The sequence below is a fragment of the Arvicanthis niloticus genome, chromosome 5, assembly GCF_011762505.2.
Source record: "Arvicanthis niloticus isolate mArvNil1 chromosome 5, mArvNil1.pat.X, whole genome shotgun sequence".
In the NCBI taxonomy this organism is placed as follows: domain Eukaryota; kingdom Metazoa; phylum Chordata; class Mammalia; order Rodentia; family Muridae; genus Arvicanthis; species Arvicanthis niloticus.
Genome location: NC_047662.1, coordinates 20,444,333 through 20,463,518, shown reverse-complemented (window position 1 = coordinate 20,463,518; position 19,186 = coordinate 20,444,333). Strand labels below are relative to the sequence as shown.

At 49.3% G+C, this 19,186-nt stretch overlaps 1 protein-coding gene across 2 annotated transcripts; it reads left to right on the top strand.

Moving 5' to 3' along the window:
* The first annotated feature begins 6,947 nt into the window (after positions 1 to 6,947).
* Slc30a2 (solute carrier family 30 member 2) lies at positions 6,948 to 19,186 on the top strand. 2 transcript variants are annotated; one of them, XM_034503331.2, is made up of 8 exons: positions 6,948 to 7,541; positions 8,237 to 8,445; positions 10,155 to 10,301; positions 11,807 to 11,960; positions 13,015 to 13,183; positions 13,795 to 13,900; positions 16,661 to 16,795; positions 17,117 to 19,186. In XM_034503331.2, the coding sequence occupies exons 1-8, from the start codon at positions 7,246 to 7,248 to the stop codon at positions 17,260 to 17,262; spliced, it is 1,362 nt and encodes a 453-aa protein (XP_034359222.2). In that variant the 5' UTR covers positions 6,948 to 7,245; the 3' UTR covers positions 17,263 to 19,186. The 2 variants fall into 2 exon arrangements, with proteins under 2 accessions (XP_034359222.2, XP_076790116.1); XM_076934001.1 differs by lacking the exon at positions 6,948 to 7,541 and adding an exon at positions 7,659 to 7,838.

Here is a 19,186-nt window from a genome sequence, read left to right as displayed (position 1 = left end):
TGTTCCACCTGTGTCTCCATTCAGCGTTTCCCTCTGCCAGATTAGGACTCACTGCCAGTCCTCCAGACATCGTTCTTTAAGCTTTTCCTATTTTCAGGTGTGTGTGTCGTGTGTCTACAGAGTGCACATGTGAGTGTGGTACGGATGCACACGTGTGCATGTGGAGACCAGAGGTCGATATGAGGAAGTGCCCTTGTTCTCACCACTTCCTCCCCCTTTTTGAGGCAGGGTCTCACTATGTAGCCCAGGCTGGCCTGACATTCTGGATGTAGGCCAGGTTGGCCTTGAACTCACAGAGGTACTCTACTTAGTGTTAGGATTAAAGGAATTTTTTTTTAAAAAAGAAAAGAAAGGGCTTCATTATGTAGCCCAGGCTGGTCTTTAACTATCTCTGCCTCTTGAATGCCAGAATTACCAATGTGGGCCACCATACCTTGGCTAATTTTTATTTTTGATATGCAACTTTTTTTAGTTTGCAATATGTACACAGTTGTAAAATCTAGTGAATTATTGTAGCATATAACTACTTTACTAAAGTCAAGCTAAGAAAAAGAATACGAGGTAGTCTTGGAACCTTCCTGTGCCCATGCTAGCCCAGCTTCTGACTCTGCAGGGGCCATCACCCTGTTGACTTTACTCTCACACACCTGTGTTTCTCCTCTTCCTCCTCCTCTTCTTCCTCCTCCCCCCCCCCCTTTTTTTTTTTTGACAGGGTTTCTCTGTGTAGTCCTGGCTATCCTAGAACTCATTCTGTAGACCAGGTTGGCCTCGAACTTAGAAATCCATCTGCCTCTACTTCCTGAGTTCTGGGATTAAAGGCGTGCGCCACCACTGCCCCACTATGTTTCTTTCTCTCTCTCTCTCTCTTTTTTTTTTTTTTTCAATTTTTTCTTTCTTTCTTTTTGGAGGAAGAAGACACCACAGTTCAACCTAATTAAGGGTAAACAACTTGGGGGCTGGGAAGCCGGCTCTATGACTGAATACTTACTTGCTGCTATTGCAGAGGACCTGGCTTTGGTTCCCAGCACCCACATGGTAGCTCACAACTGCCTATAACTTCAGTTCCTGAGCTTTCAAAGCCCCCCTCTGACTCTAAGGCCACCGGTGCACAGACACACATGCAGGCAGAGCACACACACATATAGAATAAAATAAACAAAGCTTTAATAAAGAAAAGAAACATAGTTTTACAACTGAGGCCTTTTCTTTAACTCCCCTGCCTCAAGCCATGTATTCACAGGGAATGGGTTTCTGTCTGTTAAGTCTCCCAACGCAGGCTCCTCTGGGTGGGGTGGCTGGTGCTTCGGGCAGAACCCAGGTGCCTGTTTCTTTGGCTTCTGCTTTCCTTCCTGTGTCAGGAGTCACCTCAGACCATGCTCAGCATACAAGTTAGTTCTCTCAGAATCTTGCCCCTGACCTGGTTGTTTACAGTGCCAGCGGCACTGGGTGACACAGTAGACTCTGCCAGCTTTGCCGTGGTGACATCTATGGCACGGTCCACTTTGAACCATAATTGTTTCTTTGATGTCTTCGGTAAGGCTGTTTTGTAAAATCATACAAATGTGACCCAAAGAATAAGTCTGTGTCGTCTAAGCTCAGTGAGCAGCGGTCAGGTGCCTCCTCCCACCCACCCCCCTTGTCAAATGACTGGGAGATGGCAGCTCTGGCTGAAAGCCCTTACCTTCTTTACAGTCTTTTTTTGATTCTTTACTTATCTTTACTGATGTGGGGGAGGGGCAACCCTTGCCGCAGCACACCTGTGGCGGTCAGAGCAGAACTAACAAGAAGTCTGCTATCTCCTCCCACCACGTGGGTACCAGGTCGTCTAGTTTGGTGAGGACCAGCTTCCTCTGCTGAACCCTCTTCAGAGTCTTATTCTCAAGTATTCTCCCACAGAAGACTTTAAAGCCTTTAGAAGCCAGGAAGAGACAAGTGGGACATGATGGCCTTGGATTCCAGCCAGGGATTGAGGCAGGAGAATTAAGAAGAGTTCAAGATAGCCTGCAATACATAGGTAAAGTATGTTTCAAGAGTGGATAATTTAGGGCCAGAGAGATGGCTCAGCAGTTAAGAGCACTGACTGCTCTTCCAGAGGTCCTGAGTTCAATTCCCAGCAACCACATGATGGCTCACAACCATCTGTAATGGGATCTGATGCCCTCTTCTGGTGTGTCTGAAGACAGCTACGGTGTACTTATGTAAATAAAATAAATTAAATCTTAAAAAAAAAAAAAAAAGGAAGAAAGAGTGGATAATTTAAAACTGAAGACAAAGGCTTTGACCTCCTTGAAATCGCAGCATAACCGTATATAACATCCTGTTTCCATGTCATCTATCCATGTTACTGACTGGAGAAGCAGGCATTCCTGTGGCTCCATGAGCCCTTCATCTTGTTACTTGTCAAGAGGAAACAGGAAGAAGCATTTGCTTGCTCCAGATAGGGAACCAACAAAGTACAGATACCAAGGTCCAACGTGGTGGACTAATGAGCTTTATCTGGGTTACTTACAGGAATGTGGGTGAGAGGTTTCCTCCAGGTACTGTAATGACTCAGACAGGAGCATCACAAATACCCCACTTCAGCACAGGCGGCAGGTCAAAAGTTGGAAATCTGGAACATTAAGCCTAACATACAGTCAGCTCAGCAGGCTAGAGAGGGTCCTTTCCAGGCAGTTAAGTTGGAAAAGCTTCTTCCTGGCACCTCAGCAGGCTCTGCTTCTAGTAAGATTTTTCTATTTTTTTTTTCAAGACAGGGTTTCTCTATATAGCCTTATCCATCCTGGAACTCATTCTGTAGACCAGGCTGGCCTGCAATGCAAAGAAACCTGCCTGCCCTCACCTCCCAAATACCAGGAGTAAAAGCATGCACCACCACTGCCCAGCTTTCTAGTATGACTCTCTTGGGCAGATCAGCTCATCTTAGAGTGTCTTCCTATAATCAGGCACTGCTTATATATGCTTGGGGAAGGATGGGCCTAGAGAATCTGGTCAGTTTCAGGAACTTCCTGAGACTACTGAGTTGTTTACTTCCTAAGCTTAAGGAACTTTCCTTTACAGAATATTTGTTCTTTCATCTCTCCATAAGCATCCTCTCTTAAAATACCCTGTTATTTTATCTCCCCTTTAACATCCTGCATCTGAATTAGCTTTCTTTCAAGACACAAGGCTTTGTTCTAGAAGGAAGCTGCTCCCAGTACTTACTCAGCTTCTCATTTGTTTCCTTTACCTGGGATCTAGCCTTGAACTCACTATCAAGGTGCTATCCTGGTCTCCTAATTCTCTTGTCCTTATCTGCCAGGTGCTACCAATCTTGTGAAGTCTTATTTTATGTATTGTTTATTTTTGAGGGAGTGTCTATGTAGACCAGGCTGACCTCTAACTCACAAATATCCTCCTGCCTCTGTCTTCTAAGTGCTCTTTTCCTTGTCTTATTTTATGTGTATAGATGGGTTGTGCTGCCTATATGTAAGTGTCAGGCACCAGTGACGCCAGAAGAGAACACTGGATCCCCTGGAACTGCTGTACAGATGGGGGGTAGGGACTATGGTCCTGGTGGATGCTGAGAATTGAAGGCCTCTTCTTTGTTTGTTTGTCTTTTGAGATGGGGTTTCTCTGTGTAGCCCTGGCTGTGCTGGAACTCGAGCTGTGTAGACTGGCTTGCCTCTGTCTCTCAAGCACGGGGACTGAAAGCATGAACCACCTACTCCTGGCTTGAAGTCCGCTTTTAACCACTGACCCCACCCCCCTTGTTAAAGTTTTAAATGAAATTTTTGTTAGGTAAGGGTGTGTGTGTGTTGAACCCTAAGCCCCACCCTATTACTGAACTACATCCTCAACACAAACTCTTCCAAATCAATTCATATTCTGTCTGAGGACACAGGGAAAGGCCCAATTCAAATGCAGTTTCCCCTGCTAAACTCTCAAGGCCAAGCTTTAGACGCCAAGCACAAACTCCAGGTTGTTTTATCTTCTCGAGGCTTCTCTCCTGGGGTACCATCAATTTGCTAAGAACCCAGGGAAATGCTAACTTGACATTTATTACTTCATTATAAAGGATACCACGTTGAATGGAGGGCAGGAAAGGGGTAGAGTCGCTCCATGCCCTCTCTAGCTCTCTAGGCACAACAGCTTCCAGGAACCTGCCTGTGTTTGCTATCTGAAGTTTCTGGAACTCTGTCCTTCTGTGTGTGTGTGTGTGTGTGTGTGTGTGTGTGTGTGTGTGTGTGCATGTGTGTGTTGGAGACGCTCTTGTGTACGCACAATTAAATCGCAACCCTGAGGAGAGATTTGATTGGACGAGAAAAATGGGATCCAATGTTAATAGCCAGGTGACAAAACTAAGCAGAGCCTGTCTGCTTGCCTCAGCTCAGATACTGGGCAGGGCCTCTCTGCTCTTTCAGGCCAGAGGATTCTTTTATGATCAGCTTCTAAGATTAGAATTTCTGTGGCTTCCGGTGGGAGAGCGAGGCAGGAAGATCAGTAACTCAAGGTCACCCTCAGAAGATTCATGATCAGCATGGGCTGGATTGATCCAGTCTCGAAAAATCAAAACTAAAACCAGTAGGAATTAGTTGGGTGGTATGACATTAGCCTGTAATCCCAGTACTAAGGATGCTGAGGCAGGGGGATGTCAAATTCCAAGCCAGCCTCAGTTTCATAGGGAGACTGTTTCAAGCCCAAAAAAGCCAAGCCAAACTAGATTATATATATATATATATATATATATATATATATATATATATATATCCATGCATATTAGAATATGGATTTAAAACAAATCAGCTGAGCCAGGCACGGTGGTGCACACCTTTGATTCCAGTGCTTGGGAGGCAGAAGCAGTCAGATCTCTGTGAGTTCGAGGCCAGCCGGGCCTACAAATCAAGTTCCAGGACAGCCAAGTCTGTTACACAGAAAAACCCTTGTCTAAAAAAACTAAAATCAAAACATTGAGAATTTATATGTTTTGCACCCAGGAGAAAGGGGTGCTCTAACCCACTGTCACAATCTTTCTACCTTAAGTACGGTGTGACAGTAATCTGTGGTTGTCCTGTAACCCCCTAGGACAGCACCTGCTGCCTCTCACCGAATCCATGTTTACAGGACCAGGGATTGTGCCTAGTCGGGGTCCTCTACCACCAAGCTCACACCCCAGTCCTTTTTCACTTTGGGACAGGGTCCCCATAAATTGCCCAGTCTAGCCTTCTGCTCAAGGATTGCAGGCCAGTGTGATCTTGTCGGGTTCTCCTATTTATTTCAACTTAATTTCACAGGTGTTAAGTGCCCACCCAGGTGCTCAGCCCTAACCCAGGCAGGACAGTTGTCGTAGTTAGGGTTTAGCTGCTGTGAACAGACACCATGACCAAGGCAACTCTTACAAGGACAACATTTAATTGGGGCTGGCTTATAGGTTCAGCCCATTATCATCAAGGCAGGAGTATGAAGCATCCAGGCAGGCATGGTGCAGGTGGAGCTGAGAGTTCTACATCTTCATCTGAAGGCTGCTAGCAGAATACTGACTTCCAACAGCTAGGATGAGGGTCTTAAAGCCCATACCCACAGTGACACCCAACAAGGCCACACCTCCTATGTGCCACTCCCTGGGTGGAGCATATACAAACCATAACACCAGGGGAGGAGAGTTTCCATTCCTGCTCCCCATTAGCTGAATTCCAGGTCTATGCACCCAGAAATACTCGTTTCTTCTGTTCTCCACTTCTCTAACTGAGAGGATTTGGTGTATGTTTCTTTTCATTATTCTTGTTTGTTTTTTGAGACAGGGCTTGCAAGTCTTAAGTACCCCAGGCTGGCCTCAAGGTAGTTATATAGCCAAAGAGAACCTTGAGCTTCTTGATCCCTTTTCCCCTGCACTTCTGCAGAGGTGGGACCCGGTTAATGTGGAGGTGGGACTGCAAGCGTATACCATCACACCCTGTTAATGTGGTGCTGAGGCTGGAACTCCAGGCTGGGTGCTACCAGCTGAGCAACTACCCCAGTCCCATCCTGTCTAGACCAGGTCTCATTCTAGCCTGGGCTACACATGGCCATAGTGGTCAATGTCCTTCCTTCTCCACCACTGGGCACTGGAGATAGGCGCCAAGGCTTTGCACACAACTAGTCGATCAACAAACTACTCCCCCAGTTATACTTTCCAAGCTGCGGTCATGAAGACTCTAGGAGAAGGAGTGACTGATTGGGGAGGTCACCAACGGGAAGGAGATACCTATCTGCAGTCAGCCCTGGGGTGTGGGGGAGGGTGAGCCACAAGGCCCAATCCCCCCAAAATAGACTGTTTAGAATACATGGGGCAAGCTGGGTATAGTGGTGCATGCCTTTAATCCCAACACTGGAGAGGCAGAAGCAGGTGGATCTCTAAATTCGAGGCAGTTTGGTCTACAGAGCATGGCAAGTTCCAGGACAGCCAGGGCTACACAGAAAATTTTGTCTCAGGGAAGGAAAAAAGAAAGAAAGAACGAAAAGAGAAAAGAAAATGAAAGAAAAGAAGAGAAAAGAAAAGAAGAAAAGGTGTGGGGCGTGGTCTTCTCGGTTGAAGGTACCACATCATCTCTCAGGAATTTGCTGGGCTTCAGGGGTATACAGGCTTCCGCAGTGTGTCTGTTCTCCCCAGATAGCATCGGTTAAAGAGACAGGACACTGGTCTTTGTAGAGTTGGAGATAAGCGGACACTCCAGATCGCAATCAGAATCTGTAACTCAACAGCCCCATGGTGGGGCACCACCCAGCAAAGGGAGGCAGACTCGCTGGCCGCAGCCACAGAGCGAGAGCATCAGCCAGCCCACTGCCACTCCCTCCAGGAAGTCTCTCTCCCCTTCAGCAGCCCCCAACAAAGCTGCTAGCAGTCACATCCCTTCCCTAAGGGCAATCAAAGGATTTTCTTTCTTTTATTTTTCTAAGGTTTTTTTTTTTTTTTTTTTTTTTTTTTTTTTTTGAGACACTCCGTGTAGCCCTAGAACTCACTCTGTAGATCAGGCTGGCCTGGAAACCAGAGAGATCTGCCTGACTCAGCCTCCCCTTGGCTGGCATTAAATGTGTGTGCCACCACAAGGGGCCGATTTTCTAGAAACTCAGATTCCAAGGCTTTTTTCCCTATGGGATTCCGGGAAGAGTGGGTGTTTTGGTCACCCAGTCCTAACTTAGCAACTCTGGGCAACTCTTAGCAAGTGCTTTCCTCTTTGCTCCAGGCAAAAGCTTTAGGTAGCAGGCTGCTCCGCTCCTTCCGGCTCCTGGATGCGGGGGACCGGTCCTGGGGGCAGAGGCGGGATTCCCTTTGCAGCCGGCCACCCTTCCCCCCCTCCCCGCGGGCTTTTGCACACGACGCGAGGCGGGCGGCTTCACACGAGGTGGCCAGGGCCGGGGATAAAGCAGGCGGGCGGGCGCGGGGCGCAGCGGCAGGACCGGAGCGGAAGGTTAGAAGGTGACTGCGAGCAGCCATCGTCCCGCACGCAACTTCGAGGGCGCCCTAGGAGAGGCAGCATGCCGACCATGGACAAGCAGAACCTGCTGGAGAGCACACGCGGAGCCGGGTAAGTTCAAGCCCCAAGGGGCGGGAATCTGGGCGGCATCACATGCACCTCCTCTTTGACCATCTATCTTGGCTGTGGTTGGTCCGGGCGGGGGCTTGAACTGGGACCCGGTCGGAGGTATGGGGTGAGGTAAAAGAAAGGAAATTGACGGCGGCTTCGTTGCCCCAGGGCTCACCTGTCTCACCTGGCCAAGCATACACAGATCCTGAACGCTGCCTGCCTGGTGCTCCGGAGTGGGACTTAGGGTTTCTGGAACCCCGCCTTCACTCCAGCACTTTGATCTCGGGCAGCCCTGAGGTGGGGAGGCCCTCTGCCCTCGGGTCCGCTGAGCTATGGTTTACTGTCTGAACCAGAACTCTGCTCTTTCTCTGAGCTCGATCTGACGGACTGCCTCTTTGGCTAGTTCGCAAAGACTCTCCTCTCAGCATGGGAATGGGTGGTGGAGGAGGGGACCATCATAGAACAAGGTCCCAAGACTCACCTCCCCAGTACCACCCTCATCCCCCTCGTAACATTGTCTGCTTACCTCTGCTTACCTGCCAGCCACTGCGGGGTTTGGAATGTTCTTACTTGTTCTGGAAACAGCAGACCAGCAATATTCCCAGAGACTGGCCCAGTGCTCCCTCCCCTCCCTCGGGCTGAGCGTTTTTTTTTTTTTTTTTTTTTTTTTTTTCTGTCGTTCCTCTTGCCTCCAGGTCATTCTTAGGATCTCTGTGGAAGAGTGAAGCTAGCTGGATCCCTCCCGTGGACCTGCCCGCTGTTGAGCTGGCTGTCCAGAGCAACCATTATTGCCATGCCCACAAGGATTCTGGAAGTCACCCTGACCCCGAGAAGCAGAGGGCCCGACGCAAACTCTATGTGGCCTCTGCCATCTGCCTGGTGTTCATGGCTGGAGAGATCATTGGTAAGGCCATGTGTGTGAAGTAAGTGAAGTTGCTGCCGGATAAGCTGAATGCTCACATTAATAACCTGGCTACCCTGGAACTCATATCTGTCTGCTTCTGCTTCTAGAGTGTGTTAGTATGTGACACCACAACCAACCATATTTATTTACTTGTTTATTCTTTTTTTCCGAGACAGGGTTTCTCTGTGTGGCACTGGCTGTTGTAACTCCCTCCTAGACCAGACTGGCTTCAAACTCAGAGATCTGCCTGTCTCTGCCATTCCATGAGCCACTATTGCTGGGCTAATTTTTTTTTTTTTTTTTTTTTTTTTTTTTTTTTTTTTTTTTTTTTTTTTTTAAGGCAGTCACTTGGCTAGAGCCATGACTAGTTAAGAGCTGGCTGCTTTTCCAGAGGACCTGCACCTCTTCCCAGCACCTACATGGTGACTCACAGGCATCTGTTACTCTAGTCCAGGGAATCGGATGCCCTCTTGTGGCTTCTGCGGGCACCAGCCATATGGTATACATACATGTGTACAAGTAGGTAAAACACATACACTTAACAATAAAAGATAAGAAGAACCCCTACTGAGGCCATACTTTGCTTTCCTGTCCCTGGGTGAATTTGGTTTTCTGTCTGTTGGGATTAAGATCTGAGACAAACAGCTGATGTACATATTTAACATAACAAAGTGAACCTGGCCTCCAGGTGCTCCCAGCATCCCTTAGTCTCTACCTGGCAAATTCTGCCCTCTATCCTGAACTTTTCAGCCCAGGGGGCTGAACTTCTCCCCCCAGAGGCTCTTTCCTATATGATCCAGACATTTCAGTACCATTTTCCTATATTTTTGATCATTTTCCTATATGATCCAGACATTTCAGTACCATTTTCCTATATTTTCAATCATTTTCCTATATGATCCAGACATTTCGGAGCGCATTCTCTCTCTCTCTCTGCCACACACTTTCTCTCTTTTTCTTTCTCCCTCCCCTCTACCTCCCTACCCATGGCAGCTTCCCTGGCCTTGTTCTTGGGACCAATGAACTCACTCTAAGAGCAGCCTAAGAGGTTTCCCAGTAAACCTGCCTCTATACAGACTTTAATCTGCTTGAATTAGCTCATATCGCCGGTGGAGAAATTTTCTTTCTTCTTTTCTTTGCTCTCTCTTTCTCTCTCTCTTTCTCTCTCTCTTTCTCTCTCTCTTTCTTTTCCTCTTCCTCTTCTTCCTCCTTCTCCTTCTTCTTCTTTTTTTTTTTCTAGATAGGATTTCTCCGTTTCCCTGGCTGTCCTGGAATACTCTGTAGACCAGGCTGGCCTTGAACTCATAGAGATCCACTTGCCTCTGCCTCCTGAGTGCTGGGTTTAACGGTTTCACCATCAACACACACACACACACACACACACACACACACTTCCTCTGTGTAGCCCTAGGCTGGCTTGGAACTTGCTTTGTAGCCTAGGTTTGCCTCAAGTCAGTGATTTGCCTGTCTCTGCTGGGATTAAAGGCGTGCCCTACCGCTGCCTGAGCCTGAGAGTAGACGCCAGTGAACGCATCCATGAGAGTAGTTGAGGCCCAAGGGTGGATGTCAGGTGCCCATGTTGTACAACTGAGAGATACAGAGACACCCGGCGTGTCTCATCTTCAAGGGCTTGTGAGTCCTCTGCTGTACACAGTTGGGGGAGCTGAAGCTTTGGGGGAGCCTCACTGTCCTGGCTCTCCATTTTGTAGGTGGGTACCTGGCACAGAGCCTGGCCATTATGACGGATGCGGCCCACCTGCTCACTGATTTTGCCAGCATGCTTATCAGCCTGTTCTCCCTCTGGGTGTCTTCCCGACCGGCCACCAAGACCATGAACTTCGGCTGGCAGCGAGCTGGTAGGATGGGGCAGGGGCTTGATGAACAGAAAACATATGGGTCACGGATATGGTTTTGTTTGGAATTTTAAATGTCTTGAGACAGTGTCTCCAGTAGTCCAGGCTGGCCTTGAGCTTGTAGGTAACTGAGGCTATCCGTTAATTCCTGTTACTCATGACTCCACCTCTTGAGTCCTAAAATTCCAGGCTTGTGCCCCACCCAGCTAGTTTTTTACTTCTCTTTACAGGATCTTGATACCGTAGTCCAGGCTGGTTTCTAACTCACTCTATAGCCTAGGCTGGTTTTAAACTCATAGTAATTCTATGTCAGGGCCTCCCAAGAACTAGAATTAGGAATGCACCATCCCTCCGGGCGGTGGGGGCGCACGCCTTTAATCCCAGCACTTGGGAGGCAGAGGCAGGCGGATTTCTGAGTTTGAGGCCAGCCTGGTCTACAGAGTGAGTTCCAGGACAGCCAGGGCTACCCAGAGAAACCCTGTCTCGAAAAACCAAAAAAAAAAAAAAAAAAAAAAAAAAAAAAGGAATGCACCATCCCAGGAATGGCATGCTAGAACAAGGTCTCTTAGGGGGATCTCTGAGTAAGGCCAAAAATGAAGCTTCTATGGGGACAGAGAATGTCAGCCTTGGCTTCTTTCCCCTGGGAACGTCCGGTCATCTGGGAGCTACTAGTTAACGGAGAAGCAAAGTTCATCTTGCTTGGAAAGTAGTGGCCCAGAATAATGGCAGTAGCATTGCCTGTCACTAGGGCGCAGCTCTGAGAGAAGGAAGAGCCAGTAAACACACTGCCTTAAGCTGTTGGTTCACTTCTGGGTTGGCGCAGATGCTTCCCTTTAGGAAGAGACAGCCTGGTGTTCTCAGCCTCCAATTGTCAATTGAGCAAAACAAGGAACTTGGGATGGCCCAGCAGTTAGCACCTACTTCAGCTGCACTTACAACAGCTAGCTGTTCACAGCTGTAACTCCAGCCTGTGGGGGCAAGGAGAGCCGGCTCCATCTGGGCCTTCTTCTGGCCTGCTACCTTAATTAAAGTGGGTAGTGACCCTACCTTTATTTGAGGGTAGGGGAAAAAAAAAAAACCAAACCAACCTAGGCATATGCTAGCCTTAATCCTAGCACAGGGGAGGCAGAGGCAGGCAACTCTCTTAAATTTGAAGCTAGCCTGGTTTACATAATGTGGCCTCAAAGAAACATGAAAGGGAGGCTATCAAAGCCAGGCAGGCCCCTGCCTTATGCCCATATTCTAGGATTAGAGATGGTCACCAGCATGCTAGCTATGATATATATTAGTGTTCATTTCTTCTCATGTAGAGCAAACAAGGTTGGCCTAGGTGACTCTAGCTCTGATGTTCTCAGACATCGCTGGTGGGATGAGACAGGTCTTAAGGAGCCGACAGAGGGACCCAGGCCCTGACTTTACCGTGGGAGGGCCTAGCACGGAGTGCGTAGGTCCTGTCCACCCTTAACGCCCCAGGCTCAGGTTGTTGTTGTGGTTGGGCTCTTTTCCAGAGATCCTTGGAGCCTTGCTGTCTGTGCTGTCCATCTGGGTGGTGACTGGGGTGCTCGTGTACCTGGCTGTGCAGCGGCTGATTTCTGGAGATTATGAGATCAAAGGGGACACCATGTTGATCACTTCAGGCTGCGCTGTGGCTGTAAACATCATGTGAGTGTGGCCCCAGTTCCCTGTAACACACACACACACACACACCACCCCACGCCACCTCTGCCACCTCCATCAGCTCCCAAGAGAAGGAGTCTGTGCTCGCCCTTCAGTAGCTGTAAATGCCGGGTTTAGAGTTTAAGGGATTCCATTAGGACAGAATTTCCCTCGTGGTTTTGAGTTCTGGGGCCTGCTCCACATCATCTTCCTTTAGGCCTTGGGCCAAGGACATGGGTGTTAGGGAATATAATTGAGCAAGTGGGTACCTGGCAGGCCCATGCCAAGGTGTGCCCCCGAGTAATGATGCCATGCAACAGACCTGGTATAAGGGGGATTTTGGGGGAAGAGAGAGGAATGAGGACCTGGGAAGGGGTAGAGGCAGGGGAGTGGACATGTAGACAGACAGACAGGAGCAGAGCTAAGAGGACAAAGAAGAGGGAAGGGGTGTAAAGGAGGGGGGAGAGAAAGAATGTGCACCCAAGTGCTGGAATGGCCAGCAGCCCTTTTATATGTGGCCCACACCTGAAGCACCTGGCATACATAACAGAAGCCATTGCTAGGTCCCCGGGAGGAGCCTAATGGAGCCACCTGTAAGCTAACAATGGGAAGGTTACAGATATGCGCCCCCACATTTTGTATCGGAGAATAACCTTGAAGGCCATCCACAGCAAACAGGTGTGTCTGGTCCATGCTGGGACAGAGGCTAAGTCAGGTTGACAGGGCAAAAACTGGTTCCGGTAGGAAGGGCGGGGTGGGCAGAGCATGGGTTTGTGGGCCTTCCGTCTCCTGTGGGTGCTCACTATCTGTCTTCCCACTTGTAACGTGATGGGATGAACCTGCTGATGTCATTGCCCGCTTGCTCTGAGATTCAGCTCTGGAAATTGAGCTCAGACAGCCTAGGCAGAGCGCTTTGCCCTGTGGCACTGAGCCAAAGCTGTAGGGCTAGATTACTAAAACCCAAGAGAGTCACTGAGTGCTGAGGCCAGCCCTAACAGGTAGACTGTGCCTGGATGACTGGAAACCTCATGGAGCCCCTGGGCTTTGTCTGCCTCCACAGAATGGGGTTGGCCCTCCATCAGTCTGGACATGGCCACAGCCATGGGCATAGCCATGACAACAGCAGCCAGCACCAGAACCCCAGTGTCCGAGCTGCCTTCATTCACGTGATTGGGGACCTTCTGCAGAGTGTGGGCGTCCTGGTGGCGGCCTATATCATATACTTCAAGGTCAGAACTGGACATAGAGGGAGAGGGATGGGCCAGTACCTGGGGCTCCTTTCTCTGCACAGGGCTTTTTCCACGCTGAGCTCCCTGCAGTTTGGGATGAGAGGGTAGAGAAAGGGGAGGAATAGTGATTTAATACTTAGCAAGTCTTGGCACCTTTTATGGCTACAACAAGCCTTTAAGGTGGGCAGTTGTTTTCTATGTGGTTCTTTAAAGTCCTGTAACTTGTACAGTTTCACATAGGCTGTGAAGCTGGATCTAAGCCCAAGACTGTGTTGCTGAAGCCGGGGCATTGCCCATCACACAGGCAGTGGGATGTACAAAGAGCCACTTGTGTGGCCAAAGTTGCGTGATGAATGAATTGCCTGGGTCTCATTAAACCTCAGTTTCTCTACCTGTAAAATGGGAATGGTGAACCAAATGCTGAGATTTCTTTCTAGCTCTGTCTATGTCTGAGCTCTTCTTGATGAAGAATAGAGTATAAAAATTGAAAGACAGGGCCAGACCAAGGCCTGTTCTCACCCTGAAGAGAGACCTCCCCTGATACAGTGCTGCTGGGAGGGAAGTAGGGAGCCCAGGCTGATGTTGATGAGGCCCGGGTTTGTCTCCTGCAGCCCGAGTACAAGTACGTGGACCCCATTTGCACCTTCCTCTTCTCCATCCTGGTCTTGGGGACAACGTTGACCATCCTGAGAGATGTGATTTTGGTTCTCATGGAAGGTAACTTGGACCTTAGGGCTTTGGGAGTATGGGGGTGGGTGGTGCACACGTATGCAGATGTCTGTGTTTGTTCGTTAGGTTGTGTGTGGAAACCAGAGCTTGCCACTGGGGTGCCTCCCTCGGCCCAATTTTGTTGTTATTGCTTTGTTTTTCTGAGCCAGGGTCTCACAGTACAGCTCTGGTTGTTATCCTGGATGGAACTCACCATGTAGACCAGGCTGGCCTCAAACTCACAGACATCTGCCTCTGCCTCCCAAGCACCGGCATTACAGATGTGTGTCAATATGTTCCGATTTCCTAGATTTTAAAGATAGTGTCTTAGTTAGGGCTTTGCTGCTGTGAACAGACACCATGACCAATGCAACTCATATAAGGATAACATTTAATTGGGGCTGGCTCACAGGTTCAGAGGTTCAGTCCATGATCATCAAGGTGGGAGCATGGCAGCATCCAGGCAGGCATGGTGCAGGAGGATCTGAGAGTTCTACACCTTCATCTGAAGGCTGCTAGGAGAAGACTGGCTTCCAGACAGCTAGAATGAGGGTCTTAAAGCCCACGTCCACAGTGACACACCTACTCCAACCAGGCCACACCTCCTAATCGTGCCACTCCCATCACAAATACAAACCCATATACAAAATCCCATTAAAAAAAAAATCCCATATACAAACCATCACAGACAGGGTCTCCCTGTGTAGACCAAGCTGGCTTTGACCGCACAGATTCATCTGCCTTTGCCTCTGGAGTGCTAGGAGTAGAGTTGCTACCACACCCAGCTCACTTCAGGTTTGTTTTATTTTGAATTACATATTAGGGTCTCTCACTGAACCTAGAGCTGTCTGCTTTCTCAAAGCTGGCCTGGCCAGCAAGCCACCTGGGCCTCCTTGTCCTTCATCTCCCACACAGCTTCAGGGTTACTGAAGAGTTTTTTGGTTTTTTTGCATTGGTTCTGGGCTACCAAACTCAGGTCCTAACTTTACCCAGTGACCCTTCTCCCCAAATCCGAAGCTCTATAATTAGTCTAAGCGACTGGCCAATGAGTCTCAAGGAATCTGCCAATCTGGGATTTCAAATGTGCACTACCGTGTGTGTGTGTGTGTGTGTGTGTGTGTGTGTGTGTGTGTGCGCACGCACGCGCGCGTGTGTGCATTTAGTGTGAGTTCTGAGGGATGTAACTGGCATCCAGCACTGTTGTTACCTGCTGAAGTATCTCCTCAGCCTGACTTGGGGACTCTCTCAGCCTGTGTGGCTCACAAAGTCTCAGCCTCAAGGATGATGTGGGCATTCGGAGAACCGGCACTGGAGTAGGAGCTGGGGTCTGGGACCTAACACAGTTCCTCAGGGTTCTGAGCTGACTAAGTGTGCCAGTTCCCAGATGGGTCCCAGCCAGTGCTTACCCCCACACACACCCTGTAGGCCCTGGGCTGCCTCCTCCCCTGCTTGGAATGTGTCTTCCTTGGCTGGTCACATGGCTGAGTGGCCTTGGTAACACCTGGAGTTCTAGCCATCCCTCCCCCAACAGTCCTCAGGTGCCTTTTCACAGGAAGACTGGGATTCAGGTGTATTTTGGGTTCTTTGGTTTTGTTTGGAGGGCAGAGTTTGAAACAAGTTCTTTTTATGTAGACCGGGCTGGCCTGGAACCCAACACCAGTTTGGCCTTAAACTTTGCCTTCCAAGTGCCAGGTTAAAAGCATGCATCACCATACCCAGCAACTTTTTTTTTGTTTGTTTGTTTTGATTTTTGGTTTTTTTGTTTTTTGTTTTTTGTTTTTTGTTTTTTGAGACAGGGTTTCTCTGTAGTCCTGGCTGAACTCACTCTGTAGACAAGGCTGGCCTTGAACTCAGAAATCTGCCTGCCTCTGCCTCCCAAGTGCTGGGATCAAAGGCGTGCGCCACCACTGCCTGGCCCAGCAACTCTTAAAAAAGATTTTCTTTAGTTTTTGAGACAGTCTCAATATGTAGCCCTGGCTGTTCCAGAACTCACTATGTAGACCAGGCTGGCCTCAAATTTACAGAGATCCACCTGCCTCTGCTTTCTCACTGCTAGAATCAAAGGGTGCCGGGAATTGAACCTTGATCCTCTGGAAGAGCAGCAAGTGGTCCCAATCTCTCTACTCCCTTGGTTTTGAGACCAGGTCTTTATATGCAGCTCAGACTGGACTGCCCCAGCCTCCCAAGTGTTGGAAATACAGGCTTATGCTATCATCGTTACTGGGTGAATCTACCCAGCTCAGTCCTTTCCCACAGATCTCGGAGCCCCCATCCTGCTCGTGCCCCGACTGCAGAGTAGCAAATAAAATGGTCTCCCTGGAAGCGCCTCAATTCACAGGGTTCAGAGAAGGTTGGAAAAGTAAAGCTCCTGCCTGAGGTTGGCAGGGGCTCCAAGGTACAAGGCCATCAAATGTGACTGACCTTGCTGGGTCTGGTGGGCCACAACTGTAATCCCAGCACCCAGTAAGATGAAGCAGAATTTTCCAAGATGAGCTTGGGGTACATAGCAAGACTCTCTCTAAAACGCAAACAATGTAAAATGAAAATGGAAGCTTGGTTCTGCTCTGGGATCTGACCTTATAGCTGTGAGCAAAACAGCCTTATGAGTTTCCATTCAGACACAGATAAGTCATTCCAGGGCCCTTCCCTGTAACAGGACAGAGTGGGGGATGGGACCCATGGAACCTGCTGGCCCAGGAGGCCTTCTGAGGAACGGTGTGGGATTGGGGGTGGGCCAATGTCCTTTAGCATTGTGTTTGATGTCCCCAGGGACTCCCAAAGGTGTGGACTTCACAACTGTGAAAAATCTCCTGCTGTCCGTGGATGGGGTAGAAGCCTTGCACAGCCTGCATATCTGGGCCCTGACAGTGGCCCAGCCGGTGCTGTCTGTCCACATAGCCATTGGTGAGTACAGGTAAAGGGAGAAGCGTCCAAAGGCCTGGGGCCATTCAGGAGGGTTTGCCAAGCTCTGGCCACATGCTGAGCATTTAAATGTCCTTTGATCCTCCCCACTGCGTTCATAGAGAGAGACAACTGAGGCCCTGCTCAGGGTGGTCAGATCCCTTGTACAGGCGAGGGAGGGGGTGGGTGGGTGGGAGAGAGAGAGAGAGAGAGATTCAAGTTCTCAGGCTTTCAGGATATGGGACACGCCCTAGTGTCTCTTGTCCCCGAGTCTGTGCCCCAGGGGTAGACATGAGCCCAGCATCCCTGTTTCTCTTGTCCCAGCCCAGAATGCTGATGCCCAGGCCGTGCTGAAGGTGGCTAGGGACCGCCTCCGGGGGAAGTTCAATTTCCACACCATGACCATCCAAATTGAGAGTTACTCTGAGGACATGAAGAGCTGCCAGGAGTGCCAGGGCCCCTCTGAATGACTACCTGGCTAGACACCATCTCAGCAAAACATGGTCAGGACCTGTGGGTAGAACACTTGGTGTGCATCCAGGACAACAGGCTCAAGGCACTGCCTGGGCCACTCCACCGTGGGACTCTCCTTAGCCTCTGTGAGCTCACAGGATGGGGACCCAGCAGATGAGGCCCCACTTCTCTTCCAGGACTATGTTTGGGCTGGATCCTGAACTGATGTCATCCTAACACCACAGCTGGAGAGACACTGAGGCACAGAAGGGGATTTTGGGGTGTCCTGTATGATCCAGGGTCTCTGTGTCTGAACCAAAAACTGAACAAGATCCATGTAACATGTGACTGGGTAGTCAGGGCTTCCTTTGCAGGGTCAGTCTCATTGATAAAAGAGTTTCGAGCCAGACTCAGGAACAAGATCTGAGGATGTTTTATTAGAATTTGGGAGAAGGAAAAAACAAACACACACACAAAAAAACCATTGTCCAGGCAAGCCATAAATCTCAGCAGCTGCTGGTGGAGACTGAGGGACAAGAGAGAAAGTCAGGGCTTTTAAGTTAGGGTCAGCAATGGAGTTCTGTAAACAGCTGGATGGCTATAGTGGGGGAGGGGGTTAAAGGAACAGTGAGAGAGACATGCACAAGCAAGCAGGTGTGTATGCGTGCACACAGTTTAAAAGATGAAGAGAGAAAAAAGGGGGGAATCGAAATCAGGCTTGTGAGTTAGAGTTTGGGGAAACAAGCTAACTCAGCAGTTAGGGCCGATGAGCAAGTGTCTGTACGTGGGGCCCCGAAGCCCGTGAGAGCCCTAAACAAGGAGAGAATTGTTCCCTAGCATGTCTTTGGGTGACTGGTGAATGAACTAGAAAAAGACTGAGTAGAGATCAGACCATAACTTGGTGGAGCTGTTTCTCCATCGGGAATTTCTGTGATCAATGTCAGGGAGTCAGGTCTGAGCCATCCTTGAGGGAGGGAGGGGACTATGGGAAGTAATGTTCTAATCTTTGGGACAGGTTAGTTACATCTTCACCAGGGGTAGAACCTAGCTTCTATCCTTTTGACCAGGAGGAATTTGCTTCTAAGGGAAACTGGTCTCAAGGACCCATCCCTGGTTTGCTTTACCCGGTGGGGAGCCAGAACCCTTGCTTCTGTTAACATGGCTTACCAAGGCCACGGGCTTTCATACAACTCTCCCTGAGATGTGGGGCCATAGGGCACCCGAGGCTTCTCTCTGCCTTGCCCACTTTGGCTGTGGGCCCCATGTGACTTCCTGGAGGAGGACGAGGAGGAGGAGGAGCAGGAAGAAGAGGCCTCTTCATTGGGAAAAACCTGGCTGGTTTCTTCCTTCCTGGTACCCAAGCCCAGGAAGCCAAGTCAGTGTATCTATGGCCTTGACAGAGGTGACAGGGACAGATTCCAGTCAGATCTTGTTCTCACAGCCCCAGGCCAGGCCACTTCCCTTGTCCTGACTATCTCAAGAGATAGTAGATCCTGCTTTATTGCCTGGGTGACCAGGACCTAGTTAGGAGGATGTGTCCAGGGGCTGGCAGGAGGGGTGTCCTTGGACTCTGTATGAAGAATCCTTAGATAGCTCCTTGGAGGTTACAGATGAAAGAGGTGACAGGCCTACCTTCATAGGAAGTCCTGGGCCAATGTCTATATCTGTTATTGCAGACCAACTGAAGGTTGTCACCTCTCAGTGCCTGTGACTCATAACAGAGACCAGGAACATCGTGACATGTCTCCCACAGGAGTGTGCAGACAGCTGAGCCTGCTAAGGGCCTAGTGGTTGTGTATTGGTCTCTTTGATCACTGTCCTGGAAAAGGCTCTTGTGAAGGGCCAGACAGGCTTCCCAACGTCCCTGTATTGGCTCTGTCCTGGACAGAGGTTGGCCTCCACCAACACCACCCCATTTAAAAAAAATAAATGGCTAGCATT